Source organism: Leucopleurus acutus (assembly GCF_964270905.1).
Source record: "Leucopleurus acutus genome assembly, chromosome: 9".
NCBI classification, from domain to species: Eukaryota; Metazoa; Chordata; class Mammalia; order Artiodactyla; family Delphinidae; genus Leucopleurus; species Leucopleurus acutus.
Genome location: NC_139144.1, coordinates 33,220,984 through 33,244,188, shown reverse-complemented (window position 1 = coordinate 33,244,188; position 23,205 = coordinate 33,220,984). Strand labels below are relative to the sequence as shown.

At 35.7% G+C, this 23,205-nt stretch overlaps 1 protein-coding gene and 1 pseudogene across 6 annotated transcripts in view; one reads left to right on the top strand and one right to left on the bottom strand.

The window, feature by feature from the left end:
* The window catches only part of RUNDC3B (RUN domain containing 3B), a gene marked incomplete at its 5' end in the record, with an annotated part of 145,899 nt that overhangs the window by 84,119 nt on the left and 38,575 nt on the right, over positions 1 to 23,205 (bottom strand). For 2 of the 5 annotated variants that reach the window (XM_082846381.1, XM_082846379.1), the window contains one exon: positions 1,825 to 1,875. The exons of the other annotated variants lie outside the window; for them this stretch is intronic. In XM_082846381.1, the coding sequence (XP_082702507.1) occupies positions 1,825 to 1,875 (51 nt within the window). The remainder of the gene's footprint in view (positions 1 to 1,824; positions 1,876 to 23,205) is intronic. 5 annotated transcript variants of the gene reach the window in all.
* Positions 21,465 to 22,942, top strand: LOC309966760 (sugar phosphate exchanger 3-like; annotated as a pseudogene). Its single transcript has one exon. The product of its transcript is annotated as a sugar phosphate exchanger 3-like (transcript).

Genomic DNA, 23,205 nt, shown 5'->3' with positions numbered 1-23,205 from the left:
TCACAAGCTGAAGTTTTGTTAGTGCTACAATATATCACCTAGATGATAACAACAAAGACTATTACCTTGGAGCTGCTATTCATCTAGACAAGCAATAAAATACAGTCCCATTTTAATTTTAATAAGCTACTCTGATATTGCAAAAGTTTCAGATACTTAAAGGAAACTGGTTACTTATGGATTTATTGTTGCCAATATATTAATATTTCAGTATTTAACTTTTCACTGTAAATTTTATAGCAGCAATCCTAAACTTCTTACTGCTAACTTATGAAAATTAGTTTAATATTTTCTACTATCTTTCTACTGAATAGAGAAAATTCCCATTTCAACAAAAGGTCAGAATCTTTTCCTTTTAAAAAGTACTACCATTAGTTGAAGCTTATATTTATTAGACAACCCAGGTTTGAAAGTAAAATTACGACCTTGATTAATTTTCTAGATAAAGTCTCATGTTAATGTTTTTAAAAAAAGAACAAATTTAAACACTTAAAAAAAACCCTTTAATTACACTTTCAGCTGATCTGAAGAAATCTGAGTGTAGATTAGATACTCAACTGTACTTAATACTGCTAGCTCACTATGTTACTTACAAGGTGCCTCAAGTAAATCATTTAGCAACTATGAATCACAGTCACTAATCTATAAAATGTAATTACTACGCTCTGGTGCTGACAATTAATGTCTTGTTCACTGGTAAGGAATTTATCACAAACAAACATCTAAAGTATGTATCTACACCATAAAAATTAGTCAATTCTTAATCTTCCAAAACAAAAAAATATTAAGATAACGAGGTTCACCAAAAATCTGAAAACTGAATTTTACTTAATAGGCTTTTTTATCCAGGTAATTTTACCATCCTTCCAAGCAGAGTTCAAAGGTTTTGTTTTTTTCTTCCACCAGCATTTTTTAACATAAAGCTTAGAATACCAGTAGACTGAATTAGAGTACCGAGGGCTGACGTCCACACAGAGAGCCACGCATAAATGTGTAGCCCTGAGGAAATCAAGCATAATGTGTTTCAGTAGTGATTAAGGTTATACATAGGGGACATTAAATTGTTTAAAGGATTGTTTGTGGGGATCAGGATTGAGGAAATGAGAAGACATTTGTTTTCTACTTTCTACCTTTCTTATTATAAGTAATCTTTAAAAATAATAACTATGTATTTCTTTTCTAAGTGAAAAATATAATAAAAGGCTAGGTCATTAGCACAGAGGCCTAGCAGTGCTTTGCATACAACAGGAACTCAATAAAAAAGTTTTGAGTAAGTGAATAAAGGCATATATTCTACCTGGAAGAAAGGAAACTAAGGAATATATTTCCACTAGTGGTTCAAGAACAGTGAAACAGTTACTGTTGACAGCGCCCGTGTATGTTTTACTGAGTAACTCTGGAAATTCACACAGCTTCCCTGAGACCCAGTTTGCATGTAATACAAATATTACTACACAGCACTTACAAAACTGAGAAAATAACCAATAAGTCTTATATTATAATAAAATATAAATAACACAGAGATGCATGATTAATAAAATTGTGCTTAAAACCATGAAACTTAATAGAAATATAGAGGGGTCATGTAGGAGAAGGAGAGCAAATGGATTATTATATTGTGTGGATTCACAAAAAGCTTTTGATTTAAAAATTAGCATAAAGCATAGCTCTGCCCTCTGGATTAACAAAAACAAAAATAGAAAGCTTTGCAAAACCCATGCAATGTACTAAGAAAGATCACTTAACTGATACAGCCCTCCCCAGTAAGTCAATTCCATGCTGCCGTGCAGCTCAGTGGCAGGAGGCATCACCAGCATAGAGTACCTTGAAGAGGTATTTGGAGATGAGCCAGCCATCGGCAACTTTGGGAAATCTCTTTAAAAAAAATAAACAACAACAACACACAGATATTTAAGAAACCTGACATCAAGTTTACAATAGCAAACTGAACGGCCCCAATAAGATGGCTACACATAATCTTGATGCAGTAAACATCACTTTTACCTAATAAATAACATGAACTCAATGAAGATGAATTGAGCTCATGCTCTGCTCAGCACGGAAATCAAGCTGGTTCCTGTAGCCTATTCTATTGGAGATGATAGGATGTCTTTAAGTCACAGAAATAAATGAGAAGCTATTTTTCCCTGTCTACTTTCACCTCCATTATTCTTAGCCAAACATAAAGAAGCCTGACTGAATTTGCTAGCTTTGCACCTCAAAATTTATACGATTGGTTAGAAAAATTACTCACTTATTGAACTATACGGCTTAGAAAGGTTTCAACTTTAAAAATAAATATACTTTTTTTACTGTTAACTTTTCTAAAAGTTATAAAATTCATTTTGAAGAGCAGTTGTTTCTTTTTTTGGTCTAAGCACAGTTAAAGTTTGTATGTCTTTTTTTTTCAGAATTATGAGAACAGCACTTAAATATCTAGTAAAATGTTCTTCAGTTTAACCAATGTTGACTAAATGCCTACTTCATGCAAAATACTGTTTTTCCTACAGCTTCCAATTATTGTTTAACAATCACCATCTGGAAAAGTACTATAAATTCTTGCCTATGTTGTTTGGCAATTCTTATACAGGAAAACTCCAAAGCCAAATTTCTGAAGTCATATTCCCAACAGATGATATCTTTTCGTTTCATAAGCAAACACTGAAATCTCCCATAGGACATGGTTCCACACCTTTCCAAATACTTTATGAAACTAAACAAAAACCAACCAACCAAACACAGTCAGTAGTGTATAAAAAAATGAAAGGAAGGAGATATATATATAGATGTGCTATTGGTCACTTCTATGTCTCTACTATTCACCTCTATCCTCCTATTTGTATCACTGTAAATGAATATTAAATTTGGAAACACATATCCAAAAGAATCTATAACCAAAAGGTACCCTAGTTAAGCCCATGTTAAAACATAATGCTCTTTCTATAACTACAACAAACAAAATGAAAATCTCTCCGCATTAAATGTAAATCAGAACAGAATGCTTTTCATTGAAAATATTAAGAATACCAATTCTTAATGTTTAAACCATATTTACTAGCTCTGCCTTGAAAGTTATGTATCTTACTTGTAGTCATTTACGTAATCAAAAGTTATCAAAGTAAAAACAATTTCCAGGAAAACCGTATTTAAAGTAATTTTACTTCAAAAAATGTATCAAGTAAAATGTATCATGTCCAGATTTATGTCATGGCTTAATCAATCCTTGGTACAAAATGGGAAACAACTACTGAATCTATTATGAAGCTCAATTTATAGTTTAGGGTTTTTTTTTAAGCTTTTAATATGTTAGCCTTTATGCCCTGGTTATGCATGTTATTTTGATCCTGGCTATGGAACACCATGTGAAAATTTTAACAATTAAAACACTTTCACTTATTTGTAGGCATTAATTGCTTTAATCATAATTTAATATCTCACTCTAGGTCAGTTATAAGCAACAAGAAGCATCCAGACCAAATGACAATCCACAAGATTCCAAATTATCTGTAGTCAAATTTCAACACCACTGTCATTTTGTAGATGGGAAAGGAGAGGCCCAGAGAGAGCCTGCCTAGACCCAGCACACCCCTGTTCCCTGTAGCCTCATACTGATCTACTCCTTTGGCTACAGACAAGATCTGACACATGGAGAGAATCAGTCAGCTGGCTTTTCTGGTTGGATATGAGTTCTCACTACAGCCTTAGAAATAGGAAAAATAATGGGGCAGTAAACATGCACTGAGAATGAGGTAAATATTTTTCATATAAAATTTAAAGTCTTAGCTTAGTTGCTCCCCAAAATATATATATAAATGAATGACAAAGCTTACATTATTTCAAAGTGGCTCAAGGAGTGCTTGTTAGAAAACGTTCTCATTTGCAGTTGAAATTAAAACTTTTGTTTTAAAGTATACAATATTAAATATTTATTTAAATATATTTATAACATAAAATACATAATATCACATATAAAAGATAGGATATTAATATATAAAATACATAAAATTTCTTTACATATTTAAAATATATGATGTTAAGACAGTTGAGACAAGACCAAATAAACTGAAAGTGTTTTGTTCAAGAACAAAATTCATTCAAATGTACCATTATAATTATATAATATACTGTGATATTAGGTGTTAGTTTCTGAAATTTCAGCCAAAAGAAGAACCTACTCAGAAATAGATATGCGGGGACTTCCCTGGTGGTCCAGTGGGTAAGACTCCACGCTCCCAATCCAACGGGCCTGGGTTCAATCCCTGGTTGGGGAACTAGATCCCACATGCATGCCACAACTAAGAAGTCCGCAGGCCACAACTAAGAAGTCCACATGCCACAACTAAAGATCCTGCATGCAAAGATCCCACATACCGCAACTAAGACCCAGCACAGCCTAAATAAATAAATAAATAAATATTAAAAAAAAAAAGAAATAGATATGCAATGAAAGAATGCTTAATCATACTGAAGATACCGTGTCTTCTGACTCAAAAAGTATATACTTTTCAAAAACAAATAAATGAAAGTAAATCAACTTTATAATCTTTATATTAAGGTGGAAAATGGCCATCATACAGAAAAGATTACTGACCATGGCTTTATTCTTTTTTTTTTTTTTTTTTTTTTGCGGTACACGGGCCTCTCACTGCTGTGTGGCCTCTCCCATTGCGGAGCACAGGCTCCGGACGCGCAGGCTCAGTGGCCATGGCTCACGGGCCCAGCCGCTCCACGGCATGTGGGATCTTCCCAGACTGGGGCACAAACCCGCGTCCCCTGAATCGGCAGGCGGACTCTCAACCACTGCGCCACCAGGGAAGCCCCCTGACCATGGCTTTAAACACATGAATCAGCCTTGGTGATAAGACTGAATATAATTCTAATCCCTAAATATGACATTTATTCCATTTTTTCATGTTAGCCCTTGTTATAACTTCAGCTTTCTAATTATTTTGATTTCTTTGACGACTGAGCTACATTATCATGATTGATAAAATTTGACAACTACGTAGAAGGTGAGCCTTTTGCCTTTGTTGTATTTAGTCTAATTTTCTTTCTCTCTGTGTATATACTCTGCTAATAAGGCTACAGGTAGATGACTTTATTTTTATGTGATCCAAGACGGATTCCTGAAAAGATCCCTAGATGGACTGATTTGTAAACTGACTGCTATTTATAAGGCAAATAACAAAACTGATTATAAATGATCAGATAGTAAGTCAGAATTTTCACAAGTTTTCTTTTTAAACTAGCAATACCAGATAGCATATACTCTCTTCTGTCATTGATAATAATAATGTGCAAGTTCTTATTGTTTGACATTTTGAATCTTCAACCATGTATTTATATGTAAGAGAAAAATCATTCAGTGAAGCAATATTTACAACTGCATTATGTACTGTAATTAAGCTAACAATGAAACAATATTATCTTCTTTTCTATGTAGCCATTTTCCATTTTTTAATAGCTTCTGAAATTAAAATTTAATATTATATATGACATCTTAAACTTTTTAAAAGTTTACTTTAAAATGCCATTTACAGGTAGATGCTAGGTACATTAGAAAAAGTATTTGGCTATTTGATTCAACAATTTTTAAAAACTGAGCACCAAAATCATGCAAATATTTTACATTTGAAAAGTCATAGTGACTTGAAAGAAAAGGAACGTACGAAGAATAAAAATATTAGATTATATGCATCAACAACTCATTGAGATTAGAAAATTAGAAAGGTGTAGGAACTGAAAGTATGATGCTTTCCAAAGATGAATTAAAGTCCATTAAATTGTGCAATCTTTTCCATGTTCTATAAAATGAGAAATATTTAATTCCTTTAAATGAGCAATATTTGAGCATTAAAAGTGATCAAAACTGTTGCTGAAATTATGTAACAAAAAATTTTCTCAAGAAAACAACTTTCCATTACTGAAAATAAACTATGATTTGATTATTACAAGTACTGTAAGTTGCTCTATGCTAATTTGCAAAAATCATAAGGTCAAACTGGAAATGTCCCATTATTCTTCTGGCAGAAACTCAAAGGGCTACAAACACAGATAAACAAACATGAACTACCATCAGAGACCATCAATTCCTGCTAAATCCAAGAATTCGGAATTACCTGGTAGAATCACAAATTTTTTTAACTCTCTCATATATTTTAAAAAAACACTAAAAATATTCTAGGCAATTTTATCAATAGTAGCTATTATTTAATTAATCTTTTCATAATACTTTCTATGTAGTACTCCCTCTCAGAAGCCAAATCTAAATTGGAATTCTTGAAGGGGTTTTGAAAGTGAAGTTCATGTAAAATAAACTTAAAAAATTCTCCAGGGATAACAAAGTTTAAAACCATTAATAAATCTCTCCTTCTATAAATAAGAAAAATATTTAAATTTGGAGGTTAAAATGACTCCTTGAAAATTATGGTTTGGTTACAAAATATAAAAACTGTTTAGTCTGTATCTCCTAATAAGTACAAATTTTGAGATACTTTTCTTGCTCTTCACCCCAAAATGCCTACAACAAATACAGTTATTAAGAGTACTATGACAATCACATAGCTCCAAAGAGAAGCAAATAACCAAGTATGTGGGAATAGTCTGTTTCAGAATTTTAGACATTCAAAACCATATAAAGTATTACAAAACTAAGATAAGAAAAATATTTCAGACGTTTCAAAATAGAAATAAACTCTCAAATGAAAAATAAGAGTAAAATAATAAACTACCAATATTAATCATGTAAGAAGACTAATATCAAGGGAGGAAAAGGTCACTGATCAAAATGGGTTATATAAAAACTAGTTCCACATGATGTAAATAATTAGTTCTTTTCTATTCCAGACTAATTAAAAAAACTCACTCCACAAAAGAAGCAGGCAGGGCTTCCCTGGTGGTGCAGTGGTTGAGGGTTCGCCTGCCAATGCAGGGAACACGGGTTTTTGCCCCGGTCCGGGAGAATCCCACGTGCCACGGAGCGGCTGGGCCCGTGAGCCATGGCCGCTGAGCCTGTGCGTCCGGAGCCTGTGCTCCGCAACGGGAGAGGCCACAACAGTGAGAGGCCCGCATACCGCAAAAAAAAAGAGAAAAAAACAAGCAGGCAAAGGTCATAATAAAAATATTAGGAAAAAAGATGAATAAACATGAACTTACATTCAATCTCATTTGTAAATAAAAACAAATTAAAATAACAAAATGGTTTATATATTTCATATTAATAGAAGACCAAAAAAAGATATCTTCCCCTTACCAAATTAAAACTTTAAAATATTAATATAATAATATAATGAGGATATGAGAAAAATAACCACATATATTATTGTTGGTACAACCTTTCTGATAGACGATATAGCAACATATATTAAACATAACATAGCATATATATCATAATGTGCATACCCTTTAATTTCAGTAATTACAATTCTAAGAATTCATTAGCTATTATCATTAATATAAAATAATTTTAAAGAAATTAGAAAACTATGTAAAAAAAATTTTCAGTGATACATGACAGTATGTTTATGAAAGGGAAATTTGGTAAAAAACTTTGGTAAGCAAAAAGGATATTAATTATGGTTCATTCATACAATGAAATATTATATATTTGTTTAAAAATGAAATGGAAATATACACACGGAAATAGAAAACAGATGCTCAAAATCTTGTACATCAATGTTACAACAGTACTAGTTATAAGAGAAAAAATGGAAACTATCTAAATGTCCATTAAATGATTAATGGAGGGACATCCCTGGTGGCTCAGTGGTTAAGAATCCACCTGCCAATGCAGTGGACACAGGTTTGATCCCTGGTCCGGGAAGATCCCACAAGCTGTGGAGCAACTAAGCCCGTGCTCACCCCGCGTGCCTTGAGCCCGTGCTCCACAACAAGAGAAGCCACTGCAATGAGAAGCCCGCGCACCGCAAGGAAGAGTAGCCCCTGCTCGCCACAACTAGGGAAAGCCTGCGCGTAGCAACGAAGACCCAATGCAGCCAAAAATAAATAATTAAATAATATTAATAATAAATTAATTAAAATGATTAATGGTTACACAAAATGTGGTGTGTCTATATAACAAAATATTAGCCATAAAAAGGAATGAAGTACTGGTACCTGTACAGCATGGACGAACCTTGAAAACATGCTAAATGAAAGAAGCCAAACATAAAAGCCACATATTTTATGATTCGATTTACATGAAATGTCTAGAAAAATAAATCCATAAGGACCAAAAGTGTATTAGTGGTTTCCAGGAAATGGTGGGGAGGAGAGCAGAGGAAGTGAGTGCTTAGTGGGTATACATTTTTTTTGTAAAGAAATTTAATTTTATTCTAAGAATTTGAAATAGAGGGATTTAATCAGAACTGGGCTTTCTTTTCTTTTCTTTGTACTTTTTTTTTTTTTTTTTTACTTTGGCTGTGCTGGGTCTTCGTTGTGGTGCGCTGGGTCTACGTTGCGGCGTGCAGGTTCTTCATTGCTGTGTGTGGGCTTCTCTGGTTGCGGCGCACGGGCTCCAGAGCGCGAGGATTCAGGAGTTGCCGAGCGCAGTCTTAGTCGCCCAGCAGCATGTGAGATCTTAGTTCCCCGACTAGGGATCGAACCCACGTCCCCTGAATGGTAAGGCAGTTTCTTAACCTCTGGACCACCAGGGAAGTCCCTAGAGTTTCTTTTTTTTTTTCTTTTCTTTTTTTTTTTTTTGTGGTACGCGTGCCTCTCACCGTTGTGGCCTCTCCTGTTGCGGAGCACAGGCTCCGGACGCGCAGGCTCAGCGGCTATGGCTCACGGGCCCAGCCGCTCCGCGGCATGTGGGATCTTCCCGGACCGGGGCATGAACCTGTGTGCCCTGCATCGGCAGGCGGACTCTCAACCACTGCGCCACCAAGGAAGCCCCCTAGAGTTCCTTTTTAACGTAATGAAAATGTTTTGGAACTGACAGTAGTGATAGTTTCACAACACTTTGAATACTAAAATCCAAGGAATTGTACACTTTAAAATGGTTAAAATGGTGAACTTTATGTTATTTGAATTTAATTTCAAGTCTTAAAATACTAATAAAACAAAATGAAATGGAAAAATATAATGTGGCCAATACTAAGGGCAAAATACAGGTCATAACGAAGAAAATACACATATTGTCTATGTATATACATTCATATGTATATACACAGATAATTTACATGACAGATATACAAAAAGTTGCCAGCTGCAATTATATCTGGTACTTCTGGAAGTTTTTATTAATACTTCCTATGGCTTTATATTTGAACCTCTTGTTATTTTTACATGGAGTAGGGGTAAGAGGGAAGGCCAAAAAAGACTGGCAGTCCAAGAACACAAAAAGTATATATATACAGAAAGGGGTTAAATTAAGGAATCGTGCTAGAGGTTTATAATTTTCTTTCTATCTTTCTTTTTTTTAAAACATAGTAGAACATTAACAAGAATACAAAGTCTACGCGGCCAGTATGGGCTAAAATCTTAAAATGAAGAAAGAGGTTTTTCAAAAGGCATCAGAAAAACAAGAAATGATAAGGGCTATAAGCTTAGAAGTAAATAAAAGTTTAGGAATATGATTTTAATCAAAAAAGCTACATGAGGAATATGGAAATCTGAGTGACACTTAAATTTTTCCAGTTAACCTTTTTTGTTTTAACCATACTTGCTTTAGAGACTAAAGCTCTCTGTTTTTAGAATCTACATAGTTGTTTAGTTACTACCAAACCTTAAATTTACTGTATTATATATAGGTTAATTTTATTTCCTATACAATTTAAGACACTGAACCAAATTTACCATGCTACATATAACCCTGGATGTTTCAAGAATTTTTTGAATATTATGATTTCCTGAGATACAAAATCTGCTGAAGGTTTCCTACATTTCCAAGTATATAATGGAAGTACATTCCAAGTTCAAAGTGGCCTTGTCCACTGTCTAAAAGCCAAACTTTGGTAACCGTCGGAGCCACTTTCTTATCTATTGTATCATATTTTTTTGGCCGGAGTAGGCGGGTTTTATTGGGTGAGTTGTGTTCTTATGTTACAACAGAAACAATTCAAGTCTCATTTTGTGTGCAAACCAAGAATCAAAAGTTGGAAAACCTTCAAAAATGAACAAAGAAAATTCAAAAGCCAAATGGATAGTTTTATCTTTACCCATTGTTTCTAAAAGTGTTATTACTACACTTCAAAAGGTGGCCTCATGGGGAGGTAACCGTTTATCATTTAAGTCAGGAAGAGCTTTGAGGTTCAAGCCAGTGTTCCTGAACAATGCTTAGGTATCATAACAGTTCAACTGGATTGGAGAAATTCTAAAATGTCAAGTCACAGGCGTTCTACCTTATTTTAAGAGTCTGAATCCAGATACTATCAGAGAAAAAAACAAAAACAAAAAAGCCCAGAAAAACCAACCCAGAGTTTAGTACTCTGGGGCTCAAGAAGTAGGAATTTCTCAGAGTTCTGTTTTCCAGCAAATATTCACTATGTGCCTACCATATCCCAGGCACTGTTATAGAAATGTGGGATACATCAATGAACAAAACAGACAAAGATCTTTACCCTAACGAAGCTTACATTTTAGCAGAGGTAAAGGAATATAATAAACAATAATCATAATGAGTAAATCTCGTAATATGTTAGAAGCTAAGACTTAAAAAAAAAAGTAGGACAGGGGCTTCCCTGGTGACGTAGCAGTTAAGAATCTGCCTGCCAATGCAGGGGACATGAGTTCGAGCCCTGGCCTGGGAGGATCCCACATGCTGCAGAGCAGCTGGGCCCGTGCACCACAGCTGCTGAGCCTGCGCTCCAGAGCCCGTGCTCTGCCACAAGAGAAACCACGACAAAGAGAAGCCTGCAGACCGCAATGAAGAGTAGCCCCTGCTCACCGCAACTAGAGAAAGCCCACACACAGCAGCAAAGACCCAACACAGCCAAAAATAAAAACAAATAAATTAATTAATTTAAAAAAAAAAAGTAGGACAGGGAAAAGAGGTCAGAAGTGCTTGGGGTGAAAGGAGAAAAGGTGAGTTATAATTTAAAATATACTGCTAAAGCAATTATACTCCAGTAAAGATATTAAAAAAATAAAATAGAATAAAATATGCTGGAAGGGTTTAGGCTTCAATGAGCAGTTTTGAAACAGATGGGGAGTTAACCATTTGGATATCTAGGAGAAGTGCAATGGTGCTCTATGACAGCAATGTGTCTGGTATAGTCAAGAAAAAAGAAAAGACCCATGAGGCTAGAGCACACCAATTTAAAAACAAAAAAAGGATTCTCTGTACATAAGTATAATGGGGAAACAATGTTTGGAATCAAGACAAAAATCTAAACTGAATGTGAGTCAGCAAGCCCAATGTTAGTAAGTATAATTAGCAGATTAATTCATAGGAAATTTGATATATTCAATAGTATGTCATTATATTTGGTCATTTTTTCTTCAATTAGTAGTGTATTGCTAATTGATAGGCTTTAGTCCTCTACGATACTCAGAAGATTTTTCATTTTAATCAGTTATTTTCCATATAACCTTTACAAAATTCACTACTGTATCCCATCCCCACACCACCTAGCTGAGGTTTACAAGATTGTTTCCTTTTTTTTTTCAAGATTGTTTCTGACCACTTTACTGCTAAATTTCATATTTTTCTTACACTGTCTGGTCTACAATACACTACTATAATCAAAGTCACAGATGACATTTTAAAAAATGAAAATTTTTTTTAGACATTTGCTGTATTTTATAAGCATTTTAATAACTGTTAACTCTATGTGTAAATGATTGTTGAGATATTTTATACCACTATCTTGATTAGTTTTTTGGTGGACTGGAATATTTCAAATGTTCTTTCTTCCAGAAAAGTGATATCCTTCTTGATATTTACATATATCTTATGCTTAACATTTTTAAGGGAGATTAGAGTAATTTAATCAACAAAGAATTCAGTATGTGTGGGCAAGATTTTTTTTTTTTTACAGGAAGCAGACTTTATTTCACATCATTTACCAAAGTAGCATCCAGAGATGGTGAATAGACATAACATTTTCCTAGTGTCCAGAGATGGTAAATAGACATAAATATAACATTTTCCTTGAAAATAAGTTTAACAAATTTTTAAAAAGAATGATTAACGAGCTTCTTTCTTTAAATTGAAATATAGTTGATTTACAATATTGTGTTAATTTCTGCTGTACAGCAAAGTGATTCAGTTATACATACGTATCTTTTTTTAATATTCTTTTCTATTATGGTTTATCATAGGATATTGAATACAGTTCCCTGTGCTATACAGTAGGACCTTGTTGTTTATCCATTCTCTATATAATAGCTTACATCTGCTAACCCCAAACTCCCACTCCATCCCCTCCCCAAGGCTCTCCCCCTTGGCAACCACAAGACTGTTCTCTATGTCTGTGAGTCTGTTTCTGATTCATAGATAAGTTCATTTGTATCATATTTTAAATTCCACACATAAGTGATATCATATGGTATTTGTCTTTCTCTTTCTGACTTACTTAATTTAGTATGATAATTTCTTGCTGCATCCATGTTGCTGCAAATGCCATTATATCGTTCTTTTTTTAAAATTTATTTTTATTTTTTTCAATCTCCCATAAAAAATGAAATTTTTATTTTTATTTGAGGTACTTTTATACCCCTTTCTTGTGTAGAGCCTTCCCTGACCCATCCAAGCAGAAAGGATTATTCATCCTTTTGCACTACATCACCCTCATTAATAGTTCTACTATGACTCAACAACACTGTTATACATCATTATTTCTTAATGTATCCTCCCTTTGCCCTCCAAAACTGAGTTTCATGTGAAAGCATGCCTGATTAATCTTCGTATCCCATCCCCTAGCACAGGGCCTACATGGACTGCTAAATAAGAGAATGAATGGGATAAAGAGAATAGGGTGTGTATGTGTGGAAAAGATTAGGGGAAAACAGAAAAAAGAGGAGGGCATTCGTACAATGTCAAATTTAAAGCATCTGCTCCAGAAAAAGTATAGGGAACTCACACTATGACTCATTTCCAAAGCAGAGGAAAAGTGAGTTACATTTAGCCAAGAAACATGTGAAGGGCTGATAGTAAAGGAATTTTCCTTGGGGTTTCCTTCTACTGTGCTTTATGAAAAACTACTCAACTTCCTAAAGTAAGTCGGGATCAATAAGGGGTAATTTTAAGTATTACAGTGAAAGAGCGGGATCCTTGTCATTTTAATATGTTTTAATGGAAAGTGATAAAATTTGAGGGAGTTATAAATATATATTTTAACCTACAGTAAATTTACCGTTGGTATACAGTTCTATGATTTTTTTTAAATGCAAGCAGTCATGTGACCATGTCCATAAGACACATAACAGTTCCAACCACCCAAAAAACCTCCTTCATGCTGACACTATACAATCAACACCCCCCAAACCCTAACCCCTGATAACCAGAGAAGTCTGACACAATAGTTCAGCTTTCTCTAGAATGTCATATAAATGGAAGCATACAGTATCTAACCTTAAGAGTTTCACTTCTCTCACTTAGCATAATACATTTGAGAATCACGCAGGTTGTTGTGTGTAGAAAGAAGTTTTTTCCTTTTATCGCTCACTTTGTCCATTGTATGGATATATAACAGTTGGTTTATCTAGTCATCACATAAAGGACATGTGGGCTGTTTCCAGTTTTTAGTGATTATGAATAAGGCTGCTATGAACAGGTCTTTGTGTAAAGATAAGTTTCCATTTCTCTTGAGTAAAGGAGTGAGATTTCTGGGAAACTATTCTGCATTCCCACCAGTAACACATGAGAGTTCCAATTTCTCCACATCCCCACTAGAACTTGGTATAGGTGTGCAGTAGGGCCTGATTGTGGTTTTAATGGCACTTCCCAAGTACCTAATGATAATGAGCACATTTTCATGTGTTTCCTTACCATTTGTGTATTTTCACTGGTGAAGTATCTGTTCGAACCTTTTGCCCATTTTTAAATTGGGTTAGTTCTTTTCATAATATTACATGTTTATAGTTCTTGGGATGTCCTGGACACAAGCCCTTTGTCAAATATGTGATTCGCAACTATTTTCTCCCAGCCTATGGCTTGTCTTACTCTCTTAACAAAGTCTTCTGGAAGACAAAAGTTATTAATTTTGATGAGGTCAACACTTCATTATTTTTTGCTTTTATGGATTATGTTTCTATTGTTTTATCTAAAATCTGTTTGCCTAATTGAATGTAACAAAGATGTTTTATATTCTTAAGGTTTTTATACTTTTACATTTAGTCTATGATCCATTTTGAATTAATTCTTGTATGTGGTGTGAGGTATGACTCATAGTTCATTTTTTGCATACAGTAATCCCATTGTTCCAGCACCATTTGTTGAAAAAGATTATCAATTCACCAGTGAATTGCCTTTTCATCTTAGCCAAAACCAATCAAGCATATTTGTGTGCCTCTATTTCTGGACTCTGTTCCATTCCACTGATCTATATGTAAAAGCTTTCACCAATAACACACTCTTTTAATCATTGTATCCTGACCGTCTTGAAATCAGAGAGCTTGAGTGTCCAACTTTGTTCTTCCCTTGTGAAATTGTTTTGCCTTTTCTACTTACTTTGTTTAGCCATTTATAGAATCTGCTTGATATCTACAAAAAAGCCTGCTAAGATTATGAAAGTGCATTGAATCTATCAATCAATACAGACATCTTAACAATGTTAAGAACTGACATCTTAACAATGTTGAGTTTTAGAGGAATTATCTCGTCTAAAATGTCAATAGTACTAAGGTTGAGAAACCCTGCTGTAGACATCTGTAGATGCCTGCTACTGAATGTTTGTATCTTACTGAATGTTTGTGTCTCCCCAGTATTGAAACCTAATCCCCAAGATGACGGTATTTGGAAGTGGGGCGCTGAGGAGGTTATCACATCATAAGCCCTCACGAATGGGATTAGGGCCTTATAAAAGAGACCGAGAAAGAGCCCTCACTCCTTCCACCATGTGAAGACACAGCAAATTTCTGTTGTTTATAAGCCATCCAGTCTATGGTATTCTGTTAAAGTAATCCAAATGCACTAAGACCATTTAAGGAAGTTCTCTTCTCATACCTAGTTTACGGAGTAGTTTTATCATGAATTAATGTTTTTAGTCTGTTAATAAAATGAAATACATGAACTGATTTTCAAATACTGAAATGTCCTTGCATTCCAGGGCTTGATTTGTTAATATTTAATTGAGGATTCCAGTGTCTATTTCCATGAGGGGTAGTGGTATACAGTTTCCTTTCCTTGTAATATTTCGTCTAGTTTTGCATCAGGCTAATGCTGACCTCATAAGATGAAGTGGGAAATATTCTCTCCCCTCCTATTTTCTGGTAAAGATTGAGTGGGATTATTATTATTTCTTTCTTGAGTTGTTGGTCACAATCAACAGTAAAACCATATAGGCCTGGAGTTTCATTTGTTGGAAGGTTTTCAACTACCTGTTCAATCTCTTTAATAGATATAGGCCTAGTCAACTTATCTATTTCTTTGTAACTCTTGTTAGGATTTGTCTTTGAAGAAATTGGTCCATTTCATCCAAGTCAAATTTATGTTAAGAGCTGTTCTTAGAATTTACTTATCCTTTGAATATAGGGTCTATAATGATATGTCCACTTTCATTCCTGATACTGGTAACTTGCGTCTTCTCTTTTTCTTGGTCACTCTAACTAGAGGTTTATGAATTTTATTGATGTTTAAAAAAAAACAGCCTTTCACATGATTGGTTTTATCTACTGTTTTTAATTTTATCAATTTCTGCTTTTATCTTTATTGTTTTGTTCTTTCCACTTGCTTTGGGTTTAGTTTTCTCATTTTTCTAGTTTCTTAAGGTGGAATCTTACCTTATTAACTTTAAACCTTTCTTCTTTTCTAACATAAGCTTTTAATGACTTAAATATGCCTCTAAGCACTGCTTTAACTGCATCCCATAAACTTGGATATGATGCATTTCATTTTTCATTTAGTTCAAAATACTTGCTAATTTCCCTTGAGACTTCCTTTTTGACCCATGAGTTAAAATTTTTTTTTAATTCCCAAATATTTGGTGATTTTTCAGATCTTTCTGTTCTCAATTTCTAGTTTAAGTCTGTTACAGTCAGAGAACATATTTTGAATGATTTTAATTCTTTCAAATGTCTTAAGGTTGGTGTTATGGCTCAGAATAAGATATTTTTGAATGTCCCATTTGCCCTTGAAAAGAACATACAACCTGCTGTTACTGGGTGGAGTGTTTTATTAATGTCAATTAAGTCAGTTGGTTAACAATGCTGTTCAGATCTCTTGTATTATTGATATTCTGTCTACTTGACCTACTGATTACCATGAGAAGAGTGCTGTAGTTGATAAGTACAACTGTGGATTTTTCTGTCTTTAATCTCCAGTCAGTTCTACCAGCTTTTGCTTTTTGAAACTCTGGGGGTTTTTTTTTGTTTTGTTTTTTTGTGGTACGCGGGCCTCTCACTGTTGTGGCCTGCTCCCATTGCGGAGCACAGGCTCTGGACACGCAGGCTCAGTGGCCATGGCTCACAGGCCCAGCCGCTCCACAGCATGAGGGATCTTCCCGGACCGGGGCACAAACCCGTGTCCCCTGCATCGGCAGGTGGACTCTCAACCACTGCGCCACCAGGGAAGCCTTAAAGCTCTGTTTTATAAAAATATCTTTTTCTTTTAAACTATCTGTATCACTATATTAAACGTTTTTTAAAAAAAATCAACATTTTTTTAATCCAAACAATCTCTTTTAATTGGTGTGTCTAGATGATTTATATTCAATGTAATTAATAATACAATTGGATTTAGGTCTACCATTTCATTGTTTTCCATTTATCCTTTATTCCCCCTGCCTTCTTTGGGTAATTTTAATATTTTCAGCATTCCATTTTAATTTATCTATTGGATTTTTACTGGATCTCTTAGCTGTTCTATAGTCATTGCTTTAGGGATTACAATGTAAAACCTAACCTTTGAGACTTCTGGGACAACATTAAATGCACCAACATTTGCATTATAGGGGTCCCAAAAGAAGAAGAGAAAGAGAGTGGGCCTGAGAAAATATTTGAAGAGATTATAGCCAAAAACTTGCCTAAAGTGAGAAAGGAAACACTCAGGTCCAGGAAGTGCAGAGAGTCCCATACAGGATAAACCCAAAGAGGAACACACCAGGACACATATTAATTAAAGTGACAAAAATTAAACACAAAAATATTAAAAGCAACATGGGAAAAGCAACAAATAACATACAAGGGAATCCCTATAAAGTTAACAGCTTATTTTTCAGCAGGAACTCTCCAGGCCAGAAGGGAGTGGCATGATATATTTAAAGTGCTGAAAGGGAAAAACCGACAACCAAGAAAACTCTACCCAGCAAGGCTCTCATTCAGATTCGATAGAGAAATCAAAAGTTTTATAGACAAGCAAAAGCTAAGAGAATTCAGCACTACCAAACCAGCTTTAGAACAAATGCTAAAGGAACTTCTGTAGGCAGGAAAAAAAAAAAAGAGGCCACAACTAAAAACAAGAAAATCACAAATGTGAAAGCGCACCAGTAGAGGCAGCCATACAGTAAAAGTAGGAAATCATCCACACACAAATATGATATCAAAACCAACAGCCATGATAAGAGGAGAGTACAAATGCAGGAAATGGGACATGCATTTGAAATTAAGAGACCAGCAACTTAAAACCACCTTGTATATATATAGACTGCTATATCAAAACCTCATGGGAACTGCAAACCAAAAAACTACAATAGATACATACACACAAAAAAACCCCACCCAAACACAACACTAAAGACCATCATCAGATCACAAGAGAACAAAAAGAGGAACAGAAGAAAAAAGACCTACAGAAACAAATCCAAAACAATTAAGAAAATGGCAATAGCAACATACCTATCAATAATTACCTTAAATGTAAATGGATTAAATGCTTCAACCAAAATACACAGACTGGCTGAATGGATACAAGACCCGTATATATGCTCTCAAGCCACCCACTTCACATCTAGAGACACAAAGAGACTGAAAGTGAGGGGATGGAAAAAGGTATTCCATGTTAATGGAAATCACAAGAAAGAGTAGCAATACTCGTATCAGACAAAAGAGACTTTAAAATATTAAAATAAAGGTGTTACGAGAGACAAGGAAGGACACTATACAATGGTTACAGGATCAGTCCAAGAAGAACTTATAACAATTGTAAATATATATGCAACCAACATAGGAGCACCTCAATATATAAGGCAAATGCTAACGCCATAAAAGGGGAAATCAACAGTAACACAGCAATAGTGGGGGATTTTAACAACCCACTTACACCAATGGACAGATCATCCATACAGAAAATCAATACGGAAACATAGGCCTTAAATGACACATTACATCAATGGACTTAACTGGTATTTATAGAACATTCCATCCAAAAGCAGAATACACTTTCTTCTCAGGTGCACATGGAACACCCTCCAGGATAGATCAAATCTTGGGTCACAAATCAAGGCTTGGTAAATTTAAGAAAGTTGAAATCATATCAAACATCTTTTCTGACCACAATGCTGTGAAATTAGAAATCAATTACAAGAAAAAAACTGTAAAAAGCACAAACACATGGAGGCTAAACAGTATGTTACTAAACAACCAATGGATCACTGAAGAAATCAAAGAGGATATTAAGAAATACCTAGAGAGGGCTCCTCTGGTGGCGTAGTGGTTAAGAATCCACCTACCAATGAAGAGGACATGGGTTTGAGCCCTGGTCCAGGAAGATACCACATGCTGCAGAGCAACTAAGTCTATGCGCCACAACTACTGAGCCTGGGCTCTAGAGCCCGCAAGCCACAATTACTGAGTTCACATGCCACAAGTACTGAAGCCCATGTGCCTACAGCCCATGCTCTGCAACAAGAGAAGCCACCACAATGAGAAGCCCGTGCACCACAACAAAGAGCAGCCCCCACTTGCCACAACTAGAGAAAGCCCGCATGCAACAACAAAGACCTAACACAGACAAAAATAAAATAAATACAATAAATAAATTTTTTAAAATACCTACAGACAAATGACAATGAACACACGATGATCCAAAACTTATGGCTCCTGGCAAAAGCAGTTCTAAGAGGGAAGTATATAGCAATAAAGTCTTACCTCAGGAAACAAGAAAAATCTCAAATAAACAACCTAAACTTACACCTAAAACAACTAGAGAAATAAGAACAAACAAAACCCAAAGTTAGTAGAAGAAATAAAAAAGAACAGAGCAGAAATAAATGAAATAGAGACACAGAAAACAATAGAAAAGATCAATGAAACTAAAAGCTCATTCTTTGAAAAGATAAACAAAATTGATAAACCTTTAGCCAGACTCATCACGGAAAACAAAGGAGGGGGCTCAAACCAACAAAATTAGAAACGAAAAAGGAGAAGTTACAAATGACACCACAGAAATGCAAAGGATCATTAGAGACTACTACAAGCAACTATATACCAATAAAACAGACAGCCTAGAAGACATGGACAAATTCTTAGGAACATACAACCTTCCAAGACTGAGCCAGGAAGAAACAGAAAATATGAACAGATCAATCACAAGTAATGAAATTGAAACTGTGATTAAAAATCTTCCAACAAACAAAAGTCCAGGACCAGATGGCTTCACAGGTGAATTCTATCAAACATTCAGAGAAGAGCTAACACCCATCCTTCTCAAACTCTTCCAAAAAATTGCAGAGGAAGGAACACTCCCAAGCTCACTCTATGAGGCCACCATCACCCTGATACCAAAACCAGACAAAGATACCACAAAAAAAGAAAATTACAGGCCACTATCACTGATGAACATAGATGCAAAAATCCTCAACAAAATACTAGCAAACCAAATCCAACAATACAGTAAAAGGATCATATACCATGGTCAAGTGGGATTTATCCCAGGGGTGGAAGGATTTTTCAATATACACAAATCAAACAATGTGATACACCACATTGACAAACTGAAGAATAAAAACCATATGATCATATCAATAGACGCAGAAAAAGCTTCTGACAAAATTCAACATCCATTTATGATAAAAGCTCTCCAGAAAGTGGGCATAGAGGGAACCTACCTCAACATAATAAAAGCCATATACAACAAACTCACAGCTAACATCATTCTCAATGGCGAAAAACTGAAACCATTTCCTCTAAGATCAGCAACAAGACAAGGATGTCCACTCTTGTCACTTTTATTCAACATAGTTTTGGAAGTCCTAGCCACAGCAATCAGAGAAGAAAAAGAAATAAAAGGAATCCACACTGGGAAAGAAGAAATAAAACTGTCAGTGTCTGCAGATGACATGATACTATAAATAGAAAATCCTAAAGATGCTACCAGAACACTACTAGAGCTCCTCAATGAATTTGGATACAAAATTAATACACATAAATCTCCTGCATTCCTATATACTAACAATGAAAGATCAGAAAGAGAAATTAAGGAAACAATCCCATTTACCAATGCATCTGAAGTCAGAAAGAGAAAAACAAATATCGTATACCACTGCATCAAGAAGAATAAAAAAAACCTAGTACCTACCTAAGGAGGCAAAAGACTTGTATTCAGAAAACTGTAAGATGCTGATGAAAGAAATCAAAGATGACACAAACAGATGGAGAGATATACCATGTTCTTGGATTCGAAGAATATTGTGAAAATGACTATACTACCCTAAGCAATCTACAGATGCAATGCAATCTGTATCAGATTACCAATGGTATTGTTCACAGAACTAGAACTAAAAATTTTACAGTTTGTATGGAAACACAAAAGTCCCTGAATAGCCAAAGCAATCTTGAGAAAGAAAAACGGAGCTGGTGGAATCAGCTAACTAACTTCAGACTATATTACAAACCTACAGTAATCAACACAGTAAGGTACTGGCACAAAAAACAGAAATATAGATCAATGTACAATGCTGGAAGTCCAAAGATAAATCCACACACCTATGGTCACCTTATCTTTGATAAAGGAGGCAAGACTTTATAATGGAGAAAAGACAGTCTCTTCAATAAGTGGTGCTGGGAAAACTAGAAAGCTACATGTAAAAGAATGAAATTAGAACACTTCCTAACACCATACACAAAAATAAACTCAAAATGGATTAAAGACCTAAATGTAAGGCCAGATACTATAAAAGTCTTAGAGGAAATCAGTCGGAACACTCTTTGACATAGATCACAGCAATATCTTTTTGGATCTACCTCCTAGAGTAATGAAAATAAAAACAAAAACAAACATGTGAGTGGCGGGGTTGCAGGCGCAGTGGAGTGAGCAGAGCAGCCAGCTGGAGCACAACGACTACTGCAGGACTCGGAAAGAAGAAACAATGTAAACCATTCATTATCCAGACTTTAAGGTCAAGGTGAGAAGGAAGGTTAGGAGGAACATGGCCTGGCCAAATATTTTTCAAAGAGGAACTTTGCTCTCCCCGTTCAGCCATCATCATGTGCTCATGTTCCTGCTCACCTTCTTCAGTTACTCGTTGCTCCATGCATCAAGAAAAACACTTAGCAATGTCAAAGTCAGTATCTCTAAGCAGTGGACCCCAAGTGCTTTTAACAAGTCAACTGAACTGCCTGTAGAGATCTGGAGCAGCAACCTTTTGTTTCCCAGTGCAGAGGAAGCCATTCTTTTCCTCGGAACACTCGACACCGTTTTGCTCTCCTACGCTGTGGGCCTTTTCATCAGCAGTATCGTCGGGGATCAGCTTAATTTGTGATGGGTTCTGTCTTTTGGCATGTGCTCCTCTGTATTAGTGGTGTTTGTCTCTGGTACTCTCACAGAATGGCTGCATTTCTACAACAAGGGGCTGTACTGCAGCCTGTGGATCGTGAATGGCCTGCTGCAGTCCACTGGTTGGCCCTGTGTGGTTACTGTTATGGGCAAATGGTTTGGGAAAGCCGGACGAGGAGTTGTTTTTGGTCTCTGGAGTGCCTGTGCCTCAGTGGGCAATATTTTGGGACCGTGTCTAGCTTCTTCTGTTCTGCAGTATGGTTATGAGTATGGCTTTGTGGTGACAGCGGCTGTGCAGTTTGCTGGTGGGATCATCATCTTCTTTAGACTCCTCGTGTCACCCAAAGAAATTGGTCTCCCAGGTATTGAGGCAGAAGATTTTGAAGAAGATTTGCACAGGCCATTAATTAATGGTGCTGAAAATGAAGATGAAGCTGATCCTAATTATTCAATCCAAGGAGGCAAGTCTGTTACCCAAGTCAAGGCGATAAGCTTTTACCAAGCTTGTTGCCTTCCCCGAGTTATAGCATATTCACTGGCCTGTGCCTGCTTGAAGTTAGTGAATTACTCCTTCTTCTTCTGGTTGCCCTTTTATCTGAGTAATAGCTTCGGATGGAAGGAGGCTGAAGCCGACAAGCTGTCCATTTGATACAATGTTGGAGGAAGTATAGGTGGAACTCTGCAAGGCTTCATCTCTTATGTGCTACAGAAGAGAGCCCCAGTGTTAGCTCTCAGTCTGCTTCTGGCAGTCGGGTCCCTCGTTGGATGTAGTTATTCTCCAAACAATAAGTCTATCAATGCACTTCTGACGGCTGTCACAGGATTTTTTATTGGTGGACCTTCTAATATGATTAGCTCTGCTATTTCTGAGGACCTGGGTCATCAAGAGCTGATCCAAGGGAGCAGTGAGGCTTTGGCGATCATCACAGAATAGCTGATGGAACCGGGAGCACTGGAGCTGCGGTGAGCCAGTATTTAGTGTCTTTGATCCAGGACAACCCAGGATGGATGTGGGTTTTCTACTTTTTCATTCTTATGACAATTTGCACAGTTCTATTTATTTCACCATTAATAGTGAGGGAAATATGCTATCTTATGCAAGGACGACAAGCTCGCATATTGAGTGAGTGAGCAGTGCCCACAAAAGAACAAGAATAATAGGAGACACATCAGGACTATTCCTTTTCATTCACCTTACTTTGGGGTTGTCTTAAGAGCTCCAACATAACCTCAGACTGTCAAGCCTCTTTCAACAGTGTCAGCCACCGTAGATGCTGACCAACGTGAAGGCTGGGCTGTTTTTCTACACTACAGGAATAATTAATGATGTTTATCGCTGTTGTTTCATGAATGTACTGAATGGCCTATGAATCTGCCAGTGTCTTTGGTGGCCT